The sequence below is a fragment of the Topomyia yanbarensis genome, chromosome 3 (assembly GCF_030247195.1).
Source record: "Topomyia yanbarensis strain Yona2022 chromosome 3, ASM3024719v1, whole genome shotgun sequence".
Classification (NCBI taxonomy): domain Eukaryota; kingdom Metazoa; phylum Arthropoda; class Insecta; order Diptera; family Culicidae; genus Topomyia; species Topomyia yanbarensis.
The window spans coordinates 274,677,358-274,695,622 of NC_080672.1; the positions used below are offsets into that span (position 1 = coordinate 274,677,358).

General features: G+C 38.6%; 2 protein-coding genes across 3 annotated transcripts; one reads left to right on the forward strand and one right to left on the reverse strand.

The window, feature by feature from the left end:
* Window positions 1–2,218: 2,218 nt before the first annotated feature.
* On the forward strand, window positions 2,219–4,015 carry LOC131690259 (NSFL1 cofactor p47). The gene is made up of 5 exons (XM_058975888.1): window positions 2,219–2,441; window positions 2,517–2,683; window positions 2,736–3,377; window positions 3,438–3,572; window positions 3,641–4,015. The coding sequence occupies exons 1-5, from the start codon at window positions 2,340–2,342 to the stop codon at window positions 3,771–3,773; spliced, it is 1,179 nt and encodes a 392-aa protein (XP_058831871.1). The 5' UTR covers window positions 2,219–2,339; the 3' UTR covers window positions 3,774–4,015.
* Window positions 4,016–4,557: 542 nt separating this feature from the next.
* Window positions 4,558–6,506, reverse strand: LOC131690258 (uncharacterized). 2 transcript variants are annotated; one of them, XM_058975887.1, is made up of 3 exons: window positions 6,355–6,506; window positions 5,702–6,288; window positions 4,558–5,646 (listed from the first exon to the last, which is right to left on the reverse strand). In XM_058975887.1, the coding sequence occupies exons 2-3, from the start codon at window positions 6,226–6,228 to the stop codon at window positions 4,890–4,892; spliced, it is 1,284 nt and encodes a 427-aa protein (XP_058831870.1). In that variant the 5' UTR covers window positions 6,229–6,288; window positions 6,355–6,506; the 3' UTR covers window positions 4,558–4,889. The 2 variants fall into 2 exon arrangements, with proteins under 2 accessions (XP_058831870.1, XP_058831869.1); XM_058975886.1 differs by having other exon boundaries at window positions 5,702–6,497.
* Window positions 6,507–18,265: the final 11,759 nt, after the last annotated feature.

The following is an 18,265-nucleotide window of genomic DNA, read 5'->3' on the forward strand; positions in this document are numbered from 1 at the left end:
TCATGTTTTTTTGTGGCTGAGTGCGACAGAATTGACAGCGGTTATTCCTCTACCCAGTCAAACTAGTCCGGAACCGATTCGGACTTCCAGCATGAATTCCAGCTCAAATGCGTCAACCGATAGAGTCGGAATCAGTTGTTTTCTTTGAGCTAGATTCCATGCTGAATCCATCCAGGATTTCGAACCGGTTCCGGAATCGATTTGACGGATAGTTGGGATAGGTTGGTGTGGCGGCGCTAGTGTTTTTAGTATATTAATTCAAATGTTTACACACGTTTTTTAAATATTTTTGTTCGATCATGGATGTCTGTTTTCTGTGATAGAATGTTCAATATTACTATTATGGTACAAAGCTCGAGTATAGTGAACGTGAGCATGGATATAGTTAAGGTGAGCTAATGCTATAGTCGGTTAAAAACTAGGGGCAGATCACTCTAAGAATGTATAACAAATTTGCATCAAATTAGAAAAAAATGCATTTAATTTCCATTTTTGCATCAGCTTGGCACTCCCTCGCAGAAAAGTTTGTTTAACAAACGTCCTACGCTGATCCACTTTGTTCTACGTTTTGTTAAATGTAGGGCTAGTTTTGCTGTAGGGATTTGACTCTTACACGCAACGCAAACCACATTGCACGCAACGCAAAAACATTGCACGCAACGCAAAATACATTATGAATTTCTATTTTGATGGAAATAAATGCATTTAATTTCGCTGATTTTTAAAAATGCATCACAAGTGATCTGCCCCTAGGTTAAAAACCACTATACTCGCAACGTCTAATTCTCGACAAACATATGATTACGGCCTAAAAGCCAACTGTCAAAATTCACTTTAAATGGAAATTCCAGACAAACCGTTACTAGTCGAACACAGTTCACAACAGTTTATGAAAGAGAAAACTTTTCTCTTTCGTTTACTACCAACATCTGTGATTGGCGTGTAACGGTTTGCCCGGAATTTCCATTCAAAGTGGATTTTGACAGTTGGCTTTTAGACCGTAATCATATGTTTGTCGAGAATTAACCTCCTCATATGGTAAGTGCTACTATATAATTTTTCTTGGTGTAGCCAAAATAAACTCAGCAGCACTGTTTTTCATCCCGTTTGAAAATATTATGAACGCTCTTGATTGGCAAAACGACCAATCAGAAGCTGGTTCAATATTGAGGTTAGGACTGGATCAAATTGGCTACGCGATTGTCTTCTCTTCTCTTAGCATCAAGAGGGTGAATGTTTTGACGTTTCTTTGACAAATGAATGAAGCCAACATAAGCTGGCTTCCTGGCTCGGATAGTTGCCAAAAATGACAGCGAACACGCTTTAAGCAGCGTTCACATTGCTAATAGCCAATATTGTTAACTCGACCTGAAACTTGTCGAATGCAAACAAACTTTTTTTTTGATGTACTTAACTGGAATACAGGTAAAAAAAGAGTTCGGATTTTATGGAGAATAAGCAATGCAAGAAAAATCTCATATATTGTTATTATTTATTTATTTTGACTCCCACTTTCAGTGTTGTGCAGTTCATGTCAATAGATCTTAAACATTTGAAACATAGCTAGCGCTACTGGTATTTGGTGGCAGCTTCAGGCAACAAACAGTTTTCATGGGGCTGCTTAGCGCTACCCGAATAGAAATCTACAGTAACAAAACCATGATTTTCACTGTGACAGTACAGTAATTTTACAATAATTTACAGTAAGTTTTAGTGTTTTGCTACAATACAAAAACAATAAACTTTAACGTTTTTACAGTAAATTTCAATGTAAAATAGACTTTTACAGTGAAAAAGGGGGGTTGTTATGTATCTTAACATTAAAAAAATCAATTTTTCTCCATACATTTTTTCTCGAGAACAGTAAAATTTAATGTGAATGCACTGTATCAGTTTTTTGCTGAACAGTGAAATTTATTGTTACATGAAATTTTATTGTAAATCTACTGTGAGAACTTGGCATTGAACAATGTTGAAACAGTAATAACTATAATATTTATTGTTTTATGATTGTTTGAAGCGTAAATGCTATTGTAAAATTCTATCCGAGTAATATAGTAATTTTTACTACATCTTTCTTTTGCGTGTAGATTATTGTAATTTATTTTATGTTGGTCACCCTATATGGAGTTAAACGTATTTGGGAATTCATCTGGCCACCCTGCTTGGATCGCGCTCGCAGAAAATTATCCTATTGACAACGATGACATTTCATTTTACTTTCACCCTGTTCGTAGCTACCATTCAACGTAAAAATTGAAATCTAATCAATTCAAAAGCATTCCTTGTACTTCTTTTTCGAAATAATACCGCAATACGGTGCTTTATAGACCGGCAACATGTCTAATAACGAAGAACTAGCAAAAAAGTTTTCCGACGTGACTGGAGTGTCTGAAGATCGAGCAAAGTTTTACTTGGAAGCTGCAAACGGGGAACTGCAGGTTAGTGCATTTGCAGAACGCGAAAGAATATGAGGCATTCGTACGTCTACTTTAATGCAAAACATGTCTAAGCAGGTTGCATTATCCAGTTTCTACGAAGGAGATAACGATAATAATCCAGTCGATACGATTGCCACTCCATTAGATGATGATTCGGATGATGACAACGTACCCAATGATTCGATTCAATTCTCCCGTTCGGAGTCAAAGGCAAAGCCCAAAAAAGCTGCTCAATCGTCCAAGTCTGTCAAAAGTTAAGTGTTGGTTTCGATAATAATTTCCAATTTCTTTCAGTATTACAACATTATTCAACTTGAATGAATCTTCCTCCGATGATGATGGCGAACAGGGTCAAGCGTTCTATGCCGGGGGATCGGAACGTTCGGGGCAGCAAGTATTAGGACCTCCTAAAAAGAACCCCATCAAGGATTATGTTTCGGAGATATTCCGTTCTGCGCAACAAGGCAGCATGGAAACTTTTGATGCGGATACGAGTCCCAGTTCAAGTTCACCGCTGTATGTAGGAATTGGATACAGACTAGGTCAGACTGATGACGATCATCAAGCTGTACCGGATGGAAACCGTGCATCCGCTAGTGGTTCTGGTCGCAATCATGAAGTGGTGACATTGTATCTCTGGCGGCAAGGCTTTTCAATCAATGACGGTGAATTGCGCCGATACGAAGACCCTGGCAACAAAGAATTCTTCGAATCGATTATGCGTGGAGAAATTCCGCCTGAATTGCGTTCCAGAGGACCAGCGATGATCCACCTAGATCTGAAGGACAATCGGCATGCCGAGTTCGAGAGACAATCCGTGCCATTCAGACCGTTTGGCGGAAGTGGTCAAACTCTAGGAAGTCCCGCACCAAATGTTGTTCAGAGTACTCCTGCGCCAGCTGCAAATTCCGGATCCAATGAGGAGAATGAGAAGCAGTAATTTCGATTTTGTTCGTTATCAACTATTATGGGACTTATAGCGATTTCAAATTTCAGAGCTGCTGCAGAATTAGCCGTCGATGAAAGTCAACCCCTGACTACACTACAGATTCGGTTGGCAGACGGATCGCGTCTTTCTGCGCGCTTCAATCAGAGCCACACGATTGAAAACATTCGACGATATGTTACCAGGTAATTTTAGGCAGTTAAATTCAGGTTCACAGCACTAATAAGATTATTATTGTATTCAATTTTACAAGGGCACGACCACAGTACGCCTCACAGAATTTTGCTTTGCTGACTACGTTTCCCAGCAAGGAATTGTCGGATGGTACACAAACTTTGAAGGATGCTGGGCTGTTGAATGCGGCTATTATGCAACGATTGAAGTAGTTTTTGCAGGAACCATTAGAACCTATCACTGTGAACTTTCGGGAACGATGGGTCGTTCAGTGGGTAGTGACTGATTTGCTACTGATGTAATATTTAAAGAAGACAAAAACATTTGTGTGAAGAGGTTCGGTTGCTTGAAAACTTGATCGACACACAGTTCTTATTTTCATTTCCCAGTTTAAACAATAAGATCAGTTGATATAATTAGCAATAAAAATAAACGATTCGATTTGAACTATGAAGTATGGCTGTTTATCTCAACATTGGACGATGCATGAGTGATGTTTAAAATAGTGGTACTTTTAACAAATCTTTGATATTCCTGCCTTTCCAATGCACATCAGAACTAGCACACTATTGCAAGGAGAAATGAATCGTACATAATTATTGATAAAACCTGGCTCTATTCTCACAGACTGAGAATAGGGCCCATCGCTATCTACGCACATGCTCATGCACAATTGACAAATTGGTCCTTCCTCCCGCACAGAATAACCCGCTCAACGAACTCGTTGCTGTATATGAAGTAAAATAAAGGATTCTATCGAAATGTAGGATTTGTTCTTTTAAAAAGGACGCTTTGTAACCCTTGGCCTTTGAAACCAGTAAGTGAACGATTAGAAAAAAATGCCAAATCATGTATTGCATGTATTGCTTTCCGTAGTGAGCTAGGCGATACTTATAAATATTGGGCCTGGCGCTGCAATAATGGAAAAGCATTCTGTTTCACCTTTTACCAAATTGTCATCATAGTGAAAACCATACAATGTGATATGTTAATTGATGAAATTTATTTTAGAATTTGAGAATTGTGTCGTTGAAATGCAGAGTTATTGTTGCTTGTTATTTTAAATTGAATTCAAAATATTTGATTGCAATTGTATTATGTTCGTATCAAAAGTGTATAAAACTACGGCTTCAAATCGTTGATTAGAATAGTGAGAACTGTTTCTACTAAAGATAGCGAATATGTCATGTTTTTCGTACATGGATATTAATCTACAAAATACCGTTTTCATGCTATAGGCCTATGCAGTGATAATTACAATCGTCGTTCTTGGTGAAATTTGCTTGTAAGAACGTGTTTTGTGCATTCATTTATACTCTAATTTGAGTTCATCGAAATATCAACTTGTTCAATTCTTTTCCGACATCGATTACGTATTGAAGGAATTCTGCATCCAGAATCGTAGTCCAGTCGTACAAATCCGATTTACTGACGCATTTTTCTAAATATCGATGGACAAACATAATTTTACCGTCCACAGTGAGTGTTTTGGCAAATTCCTGAGATCCTGTCCGGTTGTAGTTTTGTGGTCGATATACGAAGAACGTACGATCGTTTCGTGCCTCTACATCGTACAGCAGATTGTCGGAGAATATCTTCTTTCTGCTGTCGATGCAGACCGTTCTGACGGCAACTGAGAATTGATTAACGTCGCTCGATACCTTTCCGGCGTACTTAAGGAACTGATTGTTACTGCGAAGACGCGAGTTTGGATAGAGATACTCGTTTATGCCCCCTACAAAGGTGTATTTGGCCGCGTTGTAGTTTCGCATTAGGCAGTCAAGTTCAATGATTAGCCGGTTTTGCTGTTTGCTCGCGAGATCAAAGGGAAAATTGTAAGGCAGTAGGTTGACTTTAATTCCGTGATTGTACAACATCGCCGTTGTCGTAGAATCTAGACTATTGCTGTTATATACGATGAAATCATCCACGCCAATAATCTGATGATGCAGGAAATATTGTAGCACAGCGGATGGTTTGCGGAATTCTTCTTCCAACTCCAGGTAATTGTTCAAATCTACGCAGGCAGTGATGGTCATTTTTTGTGAAACCGATTTGCTTTCAATTACACGAAGTGGGATAAATCTAAAAATACAAGCAAATTGTGGTATTTGTATTCTGCTGATGATTAAACAATCACCTCCTGATCGAATGTGTCGCATCGGTGAAAATTACTTCCGTCGGTTGACCAAAGTCTCTCTTTACTTTACAAAGAAACTTATAGATCACAAACACTTCACCGTTGGGAGCCACCACCGAACCCGTTGGATTATCCAGCCGAACAAAAAAGAACTTTCCCGTGACCAGATCTTTGCCACCATGCTGTACCTGGCACTTGAAGTTTACGATCGACTGTTCCAATCCGACAGCCAAGCTTACGACCGTTCCGCCTATCTCCAAGTCGTTCTTTTGCCAGAATGCAGAATATACGTATACGTCATCCCCCACACGTTGCCATACCGGGAGAGGACTGTTCAAATCGTAAGGTGCCGGCCGGTAGCGACTGCTGTTATCAACCCGTATCAACGAGGCAGCGTCATTGCGTCCGAAAATGTTGACCACTTCTAACACATACTTGAGACGATTGTTTTCGCTTTTGTACACCAGTAAAATCGCTACACAGCTGATAGATATTAACACTAGAGCTAACTGCTGATACTTTCGCATCACGTACAGTGCACTATTCAAATTTTCAGGCCGGAGTGGATTAGATAATTTTTGCTTTTGCTGTGGAAGATATTGAGTTGAGTTTTCATATATTAAAAAAAAAACTAGACAAGCGCAGTATAGAACCTATAGAACCAAAGAACTTTGTCGACGGGGTGATTGGCTTTGGGGAATCTGAGGAAACGGACTTTTTCGTATTGTGTTCTGTATGTTTTGTTTATTTTTAGATACATTGTTACACTTTCGACGGAAATTGATCTAAATTACATAAGAATACCGTTTTTACACTTTTTACTTATTTGTGAACGTACCCGACCACGAGAAAACCCAGTGAACGAAAAGGCGGCTTTTGTCTGGAATTTCCTTTCAAAGTGGATTTTGACAGTTGGCTTTTAGGCCGTAATCATATGTTTGCCGAGAACTGATTTTTCTCCATTTGAGTACATTGCGACTTAGGCCCTAATGAAAGATCTGTGTAGTGTTGTCTATACACATTGAAAAAGTGTTGGGGTCCTGGACGTCAAATAAGTCAATGTCGCTGCTAACACTGAAAATTTATCATCTCGCTCTCACATATGCTAGGCCCATTAGTTTGACACCTATTGCCCCGGGCACACACATGTCAAAGTAATGGGATACAACATGCTAGAGCGAGACCCCATGTTTCAGTCCGTGAATACATGGAGACAGCGCTTTGCTCTTTCTAGTAGTTATAGCGCATTGCGCACATAATAAGTGCGACCAAAAGTGCGGAAACGTAAATAAAACTGCGCTTTTACATTGAATTGTCTTGGTGTCTATTACGCACTTATGCATTAATTATCCAACGAGGAATAAGTGCGCCTCATACATGAAAACGATTCAATGTAAAAGCGCACTTTTATAAGAAAAATCGCACTTTTAATGGAGTCGAATTTCTATTTTGATGGAAAGACATTTCAGTTAGCTGATTTTTAAAATGCATCACAAGTGATCTGCCCCTAGCAGCGGACCCTATTGAGATATCTGACGTTTAAAATACGCACACAGAAATCTCGTATTTATATACTACCGACCTCCCCTCAGGCGCTGAAGCGGTTTGTTTGCCACCTAGTTCGCCGTGTAAAAGTTTTGTTTTCCTCCCAAGTTAAACGTTAAAGCAGCACAATACCAAACGAGCTGGATAAGTCTATACACGACCAGAAATATTGAGAATAAATCAAATATTGATCAATATGTTGATGGCGTAAGGCTAGTGTAAGGTGATCTTGAAAATATTGTAGAATTTAAATGGGATTGATGAAGCAGTCTTGTCAATATATTTATTGACAATATTCCTGTCTCGTGTAGGGTCCGCTTCCCGGTCGAACCATTCGGAATTTGATTCGGAATCCTGAATGGAGTCAGTATGGATTCCAGTTCAAATACAACAACCGATTCCGAAACCGATTGAGTCGGAATCGGTCGTTGCATTTGAGTTGGAATCCATTCCGACTCCATTCAGAAATCCGAACTGGTTCCGCAATGGGTTTAGCTGGGTTACGACCACCCGGTCAGCGTGGCAAGCAGAAAGTTAGCAAACGTTGAGCAAAGCGAAATTGATGCTGGCAGAGTTTCTGCGAGCATTTTGCGCGATTTGTGCGAGAATTCTGGCAACGAATTCGCTCAAATGCAACAACCGTTTCTGACAGAAGCGGTTAAACCAACCGATGCTGCTCACTTTTATCCAGAATCGAGCCAGAAATGTACGGCCAAGATCTCTGCACGCTTCCTGCCACATTTTTGACAGATGTTTTACTCGTTTCGTGCTAAATTCCACCAGGTAGGAATTGCCAGGATCTTTGCACAGTTTATGTCCGAGTTATGCCAGGGTTTAGCTCGGTTCCTGTCAAAATTTGCCAGAAAACGCGAGCGAAACCGAGTTCGCCCTAGCTCAACTAACCCGACAGGATACGCGCAGAAATCTGACAGGGCTGCCAAACCAAGACTTACAGAAATCTAGCAGAGCGGTCTCTGCCAGAAAATTTGCTCACTGGGCAGACTTTTCTGCACTGAAAATAATCGTCACGATAAAACCTGAGTGCATATAAGTAGAGTGACGACACTGTCAAAATTGGAACAATGATAATTTGTCAGTCAGTATCATTCCAAACGAGTCAAATCCATGTATTTTGAGAGTTCGTTTGTTCGTTTGGAATATCACTGATAGATAATTATGACAGTTGTCTTCACTCTCCTTACATACAGTCTGGATAAAACCATATGCAATTTAACATCACTTTCATGTGCGTTCTCATGTTAAAAAGTATAACAAATATACCAACTAATCGATTAATTTAATTGGTTGGAATAGACCGATTTCAACAGATTTCGTCGGTAATATTTAATCGGTTGTCGTGTCAGCAGACGTCCATGTTAAACCCCTATAAGAGTCGGTGCAACAATAGACCGATTAATTGGGTCATTAAGCTATATATAGTTTTCCGTTCCATTCGATAAATTTTAGGTCCAATATACATAATATAACATTATTTCAAAAAAATTTCGTTGTGATACGTAAAAACGATTTTTTTGTTTTCTAATTAAATCTAATGTAAACTTGGCAACCATACATAGGAAAACTGCAGTTGTTTACATCTGGCCTATCAAGACAACACCCAAAATGAAAAAAAAACTATATGCATTGGATGGTGTTTATGTCAAATAAAAATAACCCTACGGGAAAACATGCATTAATTTTTTCTGACAGGGCATCATTTGTCGTGAAATTCGATAGGTCAAATGCTTCTGATAGTGTCATATCCAGACTGCCAAAATATTTCTTGATTTTAAATTTTAATATTATCGATGTATGTAATATAAAATTTTTTTTTTCTCTCATTTAATGACCCAATTCAATATTAATTCTTCAAAATGGCTAATAATATTTTTGTAAACAAACTTATTTCGCTCATTTTTCAGCTGCCGAGTTAAATTTCATGAAAAATACATATGAATCAACATCTTTACCCTTGGCAGAATCAATTTCAAATGTTTGCTGTGTTTAAATTATAATTTCCTGTTTGATATAGTGACAAGCATGATTCCAGTTTGATTCAACCAGTATTGTTACTTAATATTATCAACTGTTTGTTTGCGTTTTGAGATTTTGGCGGTTTCAACAAACATTGTTAGAATTACCAAAAGATTATTGATTGAACAAAAGCACTGTTGTCATTGAATCACAATGATGTGGTTGCAACTATTATTTTATTGAAATCGAACCAAAAATCTGTTACTTAAAAAAAGGATTCAAGTTTGTTCTAATCATAATTAGATTTAAATGTTAAGGAGAAATGTTTGATGAAATCAACAATCTTTTTTTAAATAATGTTATTTTAGTTTGAAACAAACATTGTTTTGTAAACATCGTTTTGTTTTTTTGTCTTTTTCAATAGAAAGGAATTGGAATTGCTCTGAAAACCGACTTTTTAACGGAGGCCCGGAGGGCCGAGTGACATATACCATTCGATTCAGTTCGTCGAGTTCGGCAAATGTCTGTGTGTGTATGTGCGTATGTGCGTATGTGTGTGTGTATGTGACAAAAAATGTCTCTCATTTTTCTCACAGATGGCTAAACCGATTTTGACAAATTTAGTCTCAAATGAAAGGTGCAACGTTCCCATAGGCTGCTATTGAATTTCTAATGGATCCGACTTCCGGTTCCGGAATTACAGGGTGATGAGTACGAACACGCAGAAAATGTCGATTTTAATAAATTCTGCAATGAATGTATAAAGGTGAAATTTTTTCCAAAATATGACCACAACTGCTTCGATTTGTAGTATTAGGTCACTAACATCCATTCAAAGTCTATTTGGCCACATTGGCCACCATCATCGGTTCCGGAAGTCCCATCGTCACATCGGTTTCTCGGAGATGGCTAGACCGATTTGACTTAACTTGGTCTCAAATGAAAGGTATTGCGTCCCCGTAAATGGCTATTTAATTTCATCCCGATCCGCCTTCCGGTTCCGGAGTTACAGGTTGTGGCGTGCGATCACATAGCAAATTGTGATTCAAACCGATACTCCGATGAAAGCAAAAAAGGTAAAAATTTCGCTAAGATGTCTCTCAAACAACTTAAATTTGCTGTTCTCGGTCACCGACGGCCAACCAAACTTTCGTTGACTACATTGACCACCATAGACGGTTCCGGAAGTGCCCGGGAAAAGCGGCCATCTGTCAAAATTTACGAACTCACATCAGTTTCCCGGAAATGGTTGGGCCGATTTTCACAAACTAAGTCCCAAATGATAGCTATAATATCCCCACAGATGTCTAACTTCCCATATAAGCCGGAACTCAAATTTTTTTTTCAAAGTATTTTTGATGCCAAACATCGTTAAAATGCATGCAATGTCGAGATTTTATGTTATCTCGAAATTTATTTTATAAAAATCGACTTTTTGGGACTTTGCCGATTTCGCACCTTTTTTCAGTTCAATATTACAGTGGCTGTTTTTTCTTTTTCAAAATTTTAGAACTCGAATAATGATTTATTTTCCTGTATATAGTTGTCATGTGATGTATAATAATAAAATGTAATATATGCATTTTAAAGCTTTTAATGAATATAAACAACGCACACATTCTCGTGATTCATGATTGAGAAAGGCACAATTGCACCGCTAGGTGGATTAAAATAGGTTTTGTTTATTTGACACGGCTCAATGCGTTAGTATAACTGGGGCGTGGGTCTTTTTATATGTTTACAATATGTAGAAATTAAAAAGTAACTTTCAACTGTCCATAGGGTCTTGTTGACGCAGCTTGCTGCTGCGTGTTGCGATCCTCTTCCTTGGTGGTGAGACATTAGATGCGTTGTCTGCCGCACCTTAGGGGTAATTCGGTTCGTCTTCTTTTTTCACATCAGTGTAGAAGCAGTTGTATCAAGGGCAGGGAGAGAAGGCGTATATGGTGACAGGGAAAGAAGAGTAAAACTTGCAACTTTCGCGCAAATGGGAGATCAGCGAAACAAATTAGCGCCTCAGTCTAGTAAGTCGTCGAGTACCGGATTGGCGGATATTCTTCGTACCCGCGGGGAATTGTTGACGCAGCTTGCTGCTGCGTGTTGCGATCCTCTTCCTTGGTGGTGATACATTAGATGCGTTGTCTGCCGCACCTTAGGGGTAATTCGGTTCGTCTTCTCTCGCGTTTTCGTTCATGTCCATGTCGTCATATGTACTGCAATCATGATGCTCACGGTCGAATGTTCTTGTTTGTGTTTTGTACTTCCCGGTCGCTGTTGTAAATACTTCTTCATCGGTGTTTGATTCTTTATTAGTGATGTTGGTTGTTGGTTTGAAAACATTTGGTGTAATCGTTGCTGGTAATGGCAATTGGTTTAGTGGTACTGGCGAGGGGCAAGTGCTAAATTTTCAATACCACGCAGTGCCAAAAGTCTTACATAATTAGTTACTTTAAGTACCACAAGTACTGCACAAGTCTTACACAATTAGTTACTTTGAGTACATTAAGTACTGCAAAGAGTTAAAAAAATGCGCGTCAAATTCATTGTACTTTAATTACTGAAACGATTTTAAGTACAGCGCCTTCGTACTTTGAATACGCAAAATATTTTTATTACCGTCAAGATGTACTTTAAATATTTTAAGTACGTACACAACGACATTAATTACATTAAGTACCTTATTAAGTACAACAGAAGCATTTTTAAATACTTTCATTACTTACTTTAATTATATTCAAAATACGTTGGTATTTTCAATACGACACACTCAAACCAGATAGTGCTTGCCCCTCGGGTACTGGGCCCGATTGTTTTTTTTTATTCATTTCGTTTATTTGATAGGCACAAATGCGTTAGCTTGGCGGTGCCAAATTCTTTTGTTTTTACATTTTGGATATCTTAAAACTAGAACGTTACAATGTTGATTTTTTTTACAGAGGAAAAAAAAATTACAGCTATCATAAGACTAGAAATAAGATTCTAAATACAAGAGAGGACCAAAAGATTTTTTTATGAAAAAAATTAAAACAAGGGATTAAGTTTGATATACAAAAGGGGAGTAATAGTATTCTACGAAAAATTTTACAGTTATCTTAAAACTAACAATATAGTTTAGTACACAAAGGGGGAAACAAATATTTATGAGAAATTTCACAGACTAGGGATACAATTTTATTTACAAGATGGAGGACAAGAGTTTCAATAAAGAGTAAAAATTACAGCTATCTTAAAACTAGGAATACAGAATACAAATTTGAATTTTTTAACGAAGACTTATACTTGGTCAAGATATTCAGAGGGGGGCTTTTTTCACATCAGTGTAGAAGCAGTTGTATCAAGGGCAGGGAGAGAAGGCGTATATGGTGACAGGGAAAGAAGAGTAAAACTTGCAACTTTCGCGCAAATGGGAGATCAGCGAAACAAATTAGCGCCTCAGTCTAGTAAGTCGTCGAGTACCGGATTGGCGGATATTCGTCGTACCCGCGGGGAATCCTCAAAAGTCATCGGACCTCGAGTCGCTCTCGCTTCAGTTTCCTTCTGTGCAGGCGTAGTGGTAAGGGCGACGGCGGTTACATAGTGGCACTCTGGAGCTGATCGGTTCCACAAAGCAGGAGGAAATTTCTAAAAACAAGAAATAAATGAGAGGGGCTAAATTGGGATATGTATCGTTTTTATGAAAGTATAAACAAGGGACATATAGGGAAGATCGCGATTTGCCAGCATATCTCGAACTGGGACATTGGGTGGTCTACCTCGGGCCCGAAGGGAATCCTTTAACTGCGACCTGGCGTCCAAATACCCGGCGCACACCCAGACAACGTGCTCGATGTCGTGATAGCCCTCCTCACAAGCGCACAGACTACTCTCCGCAAGCCCTATACGCCGCAAATGCGCATCCAAGGTGTAGTGGTTGGACATAAGTCGGGACATTACATGTACGAAATCTCGACCCACATCTGGGCCCGATTGTTGTTTAACTTGTATTTGTTACTGCCTGGTCCGCAGTCGTTGGTTTACTAAGCGGTTGTGGTTTAGCATACGACGACTGTGTACCGACTTAGGTCGTTGTAGGGGGAATTTCCTTAGCAGGTAAGAGCAGAGGTTCTAATCGCATAATTCTCTCGACACTTTCCAACAGCTGAGAATATGTTTATAAATAAATTCGCGAAGAAATTGAAAAACTAAAAAATTTCAAATTTGACCTTTAACGTTTATTAAGAAAATAAATAAGCAGGATACATGATAGCCATATGAAACCCAAGGCTGATGAGACCGCTTGTCAAAATTGACACTGCTGACGACTTGTCAAAGTTGACACTGTACAGACGACTTGTCAAAATAGAGTGCGCATTTGAAAACGCAGCCACCAGCAAAAAGCTGAATAGAACAAGCGCTAAAACTGCTGCTGGGGACAGCAAGTTCTAGTTTTAAAATTTTCAGCTTTAAATTATAGAACTGTCAAAATTTTGAATCTGGAACTGAAACACTCCTGAACATGCCCTGTTTTGTTGTAAACTGAGAAACAAAATATGCATAGTTAGCATACTTTCTATTCCCATCTTTTTTATTCTGCTGTGACTTTTATGCATTTTTTAGCAATGTACAATTCATAAAATTTACAGCAGAGGAAACGAGAGGCAGATTGAAAAGTATGCTATCGATGCTTCAATGAAGTTCTGCGTGTAGGTTACACCACAGAGAACAGACATATAAGCAGGAACAAACTTTCCTGAAAAACCTGTGAAAACATTTAAATGAAAATACGTGAGTCACCATTGTATTCAAGTTTGCATACAAGTCCCGTATAGCGATTGCTGGCCGGTCGAAGCGCCGGCCAGTGGCAAGTTGCTACTTGCTGTTGTCATTTCAAAGCGACAGTTTTATTTCTTACACAAGTTGAAAACTTTACTTGTATGTCAAGTAAAACACCGATGAACTTTTAGTGAGTTTACCGATATTAAGGCATTCTATCTGGCCACCCTGGTGTGCACCATAGGCCAGTAGGAGTGTTCCGCTCTTAGCAAAAAACAACCAACGCCTACTATTAAATTGAAAGTAAACTTTTAAATTAATCAAGAATAATAATCAAAATAAAAGTTTTCTTTTTAAGCTAATGAAAAATATTAATCAAAATAAAAGTTTTATTTTCAAACTAAGAGTACGCGTTGGATGTTTTTTTGCTAAGAGTGAAAAGCTCTTATTTTTATCAACATTTTTTTTCTGTGTGTGGTGCCACCATACGGCCAAATTTTAAATGTGCCGAATAAGAAATGAAAGTTTTTTAGTAATCCACAACTTCGTAGAACATCAAAATGCTCCATCTCTTACCATTGCACAGATAGGAGTATTCCCTTTAAATCGCTTAGCGTACTACCGCCATCATGTGGAGAAATCCTGAAATATTCCAGTACACAAAAATCCATTTATTCCTCTACAACTTTGTGGAATATCATAACTTTATATATCTCGTCGTTTCAGAGATATGTGAGTTTTTCCTAATTTTGCCCCACCTTCACACGTGATTCACATACATGAGATAAGCGGAGTACGCCCTTTGCGAATGTTGAGCAGCAGTATCCAACTTTAAACGTTAATAACTCTTTAACGATTTATTGGATTGTCTTTCAGTCTTCGACAAAATTGTTCAGCATATCTTCAAAACCTTAACTTCTTCCTAGGTCCGTGTTCGGATGTATACAGCGACCTCTAGCGGCGATTTTGTGAACTGCTAGCGTTTTCCCATACATTTTAACCAAAACTCCCATACAAGCTTTAAGCTCTTTGGGGGAACGATTAGGGTTAACCGATTTTGCCCAAATTTGAGCAGGGTCATTTTTCATGACACGTCGCTATGAGGTGTTGGTTGCGATTTGTTTTCATATAAATCATTGTCACCCTAATGTGCGTACAGACTGCAGGTTACTGGGCTTCGGGACAGTTACCGTATTGATCTTGCTAACAGTCGTACACGACTGTGTTCACAAGTGGTTACATGGGGAGAACAAATTCTTTTTCTCCCAGTAATGATATTACACTCACATGTAGTTTTTCTTTACCGGACATTCCTTGTGAAGATTCCCTCTCGAGAGCAAGTGGTTTATTACACTGACGGCTCTCTGATGAAGGGACGTTCTGGTGCTGTATGCTGCTGTCGTGAAATGAGATTGAAACAGTCTCACTCGCTAGATAGATACTGTACTACACTCCTAGCAGAAATCTTTGCGATTATTTGGGGTACAATCGGCCCTTCAACAGACCTTATCCGGCAAAGTTATTAACTTCTGCTTCGATAGTCTGGGTATAATCAAGGCCCTTAGCTCAGACAAATCACGGTACAAACTCGATCCGAACATAAATTGAAGAATCAAGCACTGCCAATGCTGTCTACCTTGTCTGGGTTCCCGGACATTCCGGTATAACTGGAAATAAATGGGCTGATAAATTGGCCAGGACAGGTACAGCGATTGATTTCTTTGGTCCTTAGCCCGTCCTACCAATTTCTACAAGTTGGAAAAATACGGTGCTGGGCTTCGTCCGAACAAAAGAAATATTAGAGAAATCTGTAAACGTGTCGCCGAACCAAGGCGTTTCTAGAAAAACCGTGCCGAGTGATTTTGAAAAATCTCCTACATCTTTTGAAAATCCACTGTGGCATGCTGACCAGGCCTTCAACCGGCAACTGAAAACTCAATTATCACATGGAAACTTCTCAGCGCGCTGAGTCATTATGTGATCTTTATAAATCCGACAACGGAACCTCATATCATCTGATATGCAACTTTCCAGCAGAAGCGATTTCGAGTTTCCGGCCGTCCTTACATAGACAACACCATAATTGAACGTCTGAAACTCAGAGAAATACTCGCAGGCGATTTGAACTACTTGTGAGTTTAACTTATCTACTGTTTATTTTTGTGCTGTTTTTTCCCTATTCTTCCAATTCTACTTCCTCCTTCTCCTTTCCTTCCGCTCAGGAAATGGTGAGATGACAAGGCAAGGCACAAGTCCCCGACTACATACGGGGAACGTGCCATTTGAGCTAATATATTCTGATTCCGATTAGATTCACGAAGTGTGTTTCAATATCACAATGCGCAATTGCTTGGTCTATTACCAAAAATATAGCAGAATCTTACCCAAAAGTAACAGAAGCTATCGATTTTTTATGTACCCAAGAAGTCCTACCGAAATCAATTTCGCCATAGTTTGGCTGGTCCGGGAGAATATCGCCAGAAATCTGAAAGGACTGTTAAACGAAGTACTACTAGAAACCTGACATAATAAAAATGACAACAGTGTTTACATTCTTCTTTGTTCTTTTTTTATTTACGCGGGATTAAGTTTATTTGAAAAGAAAAAGATTCCTTTCATATCTGAATGTATTCCAGCTCAAATACAATCATTTCCAACTCAAAATTATTTCACATGTTTTAAAGCTTTTTCTTACGATAACAAGTGATGAAAAATGGTTTTTCTTGGTTTTAGACAATTTATGACCAAAATATGAAAATATTAAATCTCCTTGCAGTATGATGCAAAGCCGAAAATAAACGAATTTTTCAATATAAACGTGTTTTTAGAGTAATTTATCAGTTTGAGGAAACCTCGCATTTCAACTGTTTTCATAAATTAAAACATTTTGTTTCAAGTTCATATGTTATTTTTGCTTTTCTGGTTTTCTTATAGAAGAAAAAAATATTCAAATTTTTGTAAATTCGGTAATAGAAATCTATCCAAGTGATTATCGTATTCAATCTGGATTATTTACGTTAACACTTGCAATCCGAAGACAAGGAACTGGAATTTGAAGATTGCATAATTTGTTTGATGCTTCGCTTACGTTACCAAGGCAACTTGTGTACGTTACGTTTCATATAGCAAGGTTAGTGGAAGTTATATTTCACACTCTTTTATATGGCTGTCGTGGTCATAATAGTTCAATTTGGTTAATGGACGCAATCTAACAAAAAATAATATGGGGGACTCAATCAAATCATTCTTGTCATATAAGCTTGAGCTTGTGCGACCACCCCTGACCGCTACTCCGTTATCGATCTGGGCTAGCTGAAGTTGCACAGGGAATAAGTGGGAGTAGCGAAACATCTTTCAATGTGCAACTCCTAGTAATCCTAAATTGTTTATTGATCAATACTGGCGCTGGCTAGACCCTAACGTAGATTGCGGGAGGAAAGTGAAGGTTAGTCCGATACTTGCTTTTGCTAGAGGCCGTATATACTACTGCGCACTCCACAAGTATCACGGGAGGAGGATATTTGTTAGTAAGTATAGAAGTTGGATTCTACTTCTTCATTACCGACACCAGAGAGGTAACTTTACTTCTGGACTAGATATCGATCCATCAACTCATGGACAGGGGACCAACGGCTTTACTTCCCTTCCGAAGTAAAACCACAGACTAACAGACATAACACTATGAGGGAATTCCCTCAAAAAACATCGATCCGACAATTTTCCCAGAACACTTGCTCCACCTTTTATTCACAATCCCAATCACTCATTTACTGGTGGGTTACCCCTCAGGTTTGGGAACAATTTTTCACTAGTGGTCTATCCCCCATATGCTTGTTCATATGTCAGTGGCGCCATAATTTCAAATGTGGCTACAGTCCCAACTACAAATATATTTGAAATGACCGTTAAAGCGGGCGAAGCTTTGTTTTTGAGTGTCAGTTAGTCTGTGGTAAAACGTGACGAAAGATTTTTTTACCTCAGAAAAATCTCAATGATCTTGGCTGGAATTGAACCCAGACCAACTGGAATGAGTGGCGGTCACGCTTACCACTCAACCACCGGCGCCGTCTCAAATTATTATTTTAATATAAGCTATTTTATATATTGTATTGTATTGTATTGTCTTCGATTTAAAAAAGTTACATCGCACAGACTTAGACTAAACACTAACTTAATCCTATTTTTAATTTAAACGATTCTCTACTAATATTAAAATCAAACAAATGATAGACACTATTGAAGAGTTGACAGCAAACATCCAAAGGATTATTCTGGCTGTACTGCGTGCGATGT

What these genes read in the sequence shown, in the direction of transcription:
- LOC131690259 (XM_058975888.1), top strand. Translation starts at nt 2,340, where the DNA reads ATGTCTAATAACGAAGAACTAGCAAAAAAGTTTTCCGACGTGACTGGA. An exon ending in CTGCAAACGGGGAACTGCAG is followed by an intron (nt 2,442 to 2,516) that starts GTTAGTGCATTT and finishes ATGTCTAAGCAG; the next exon opens with GTTGCATTATCCAGTTTCTA. An exon ending in AATGAGGAGAATGAGAAGCA is followed by an intron (nt 3,378 to 3,437) that starts GTAATTTCGATT and finishes TTCAAATTTCAG; the next exon opens with AGCTGCTGCAGAATTAGCCG.
- LOC131690258 (XM_058975887.1), bottom strand. Translation starts at nt 6,228, where the DNA reads ATGCGAAAGTATCAGCAGTTAGCTCTAGTGTTAATATCTATCAGCTGT. An exon ending in GCGACACATTCGATCAGGAG is followed by an intron (nt 5,647 to 5,701) that starts GTGATTGTTTAA and finishes TTGTATTTTTAG; the next exon opens with ATTTATCCCACTTCGTGTAA.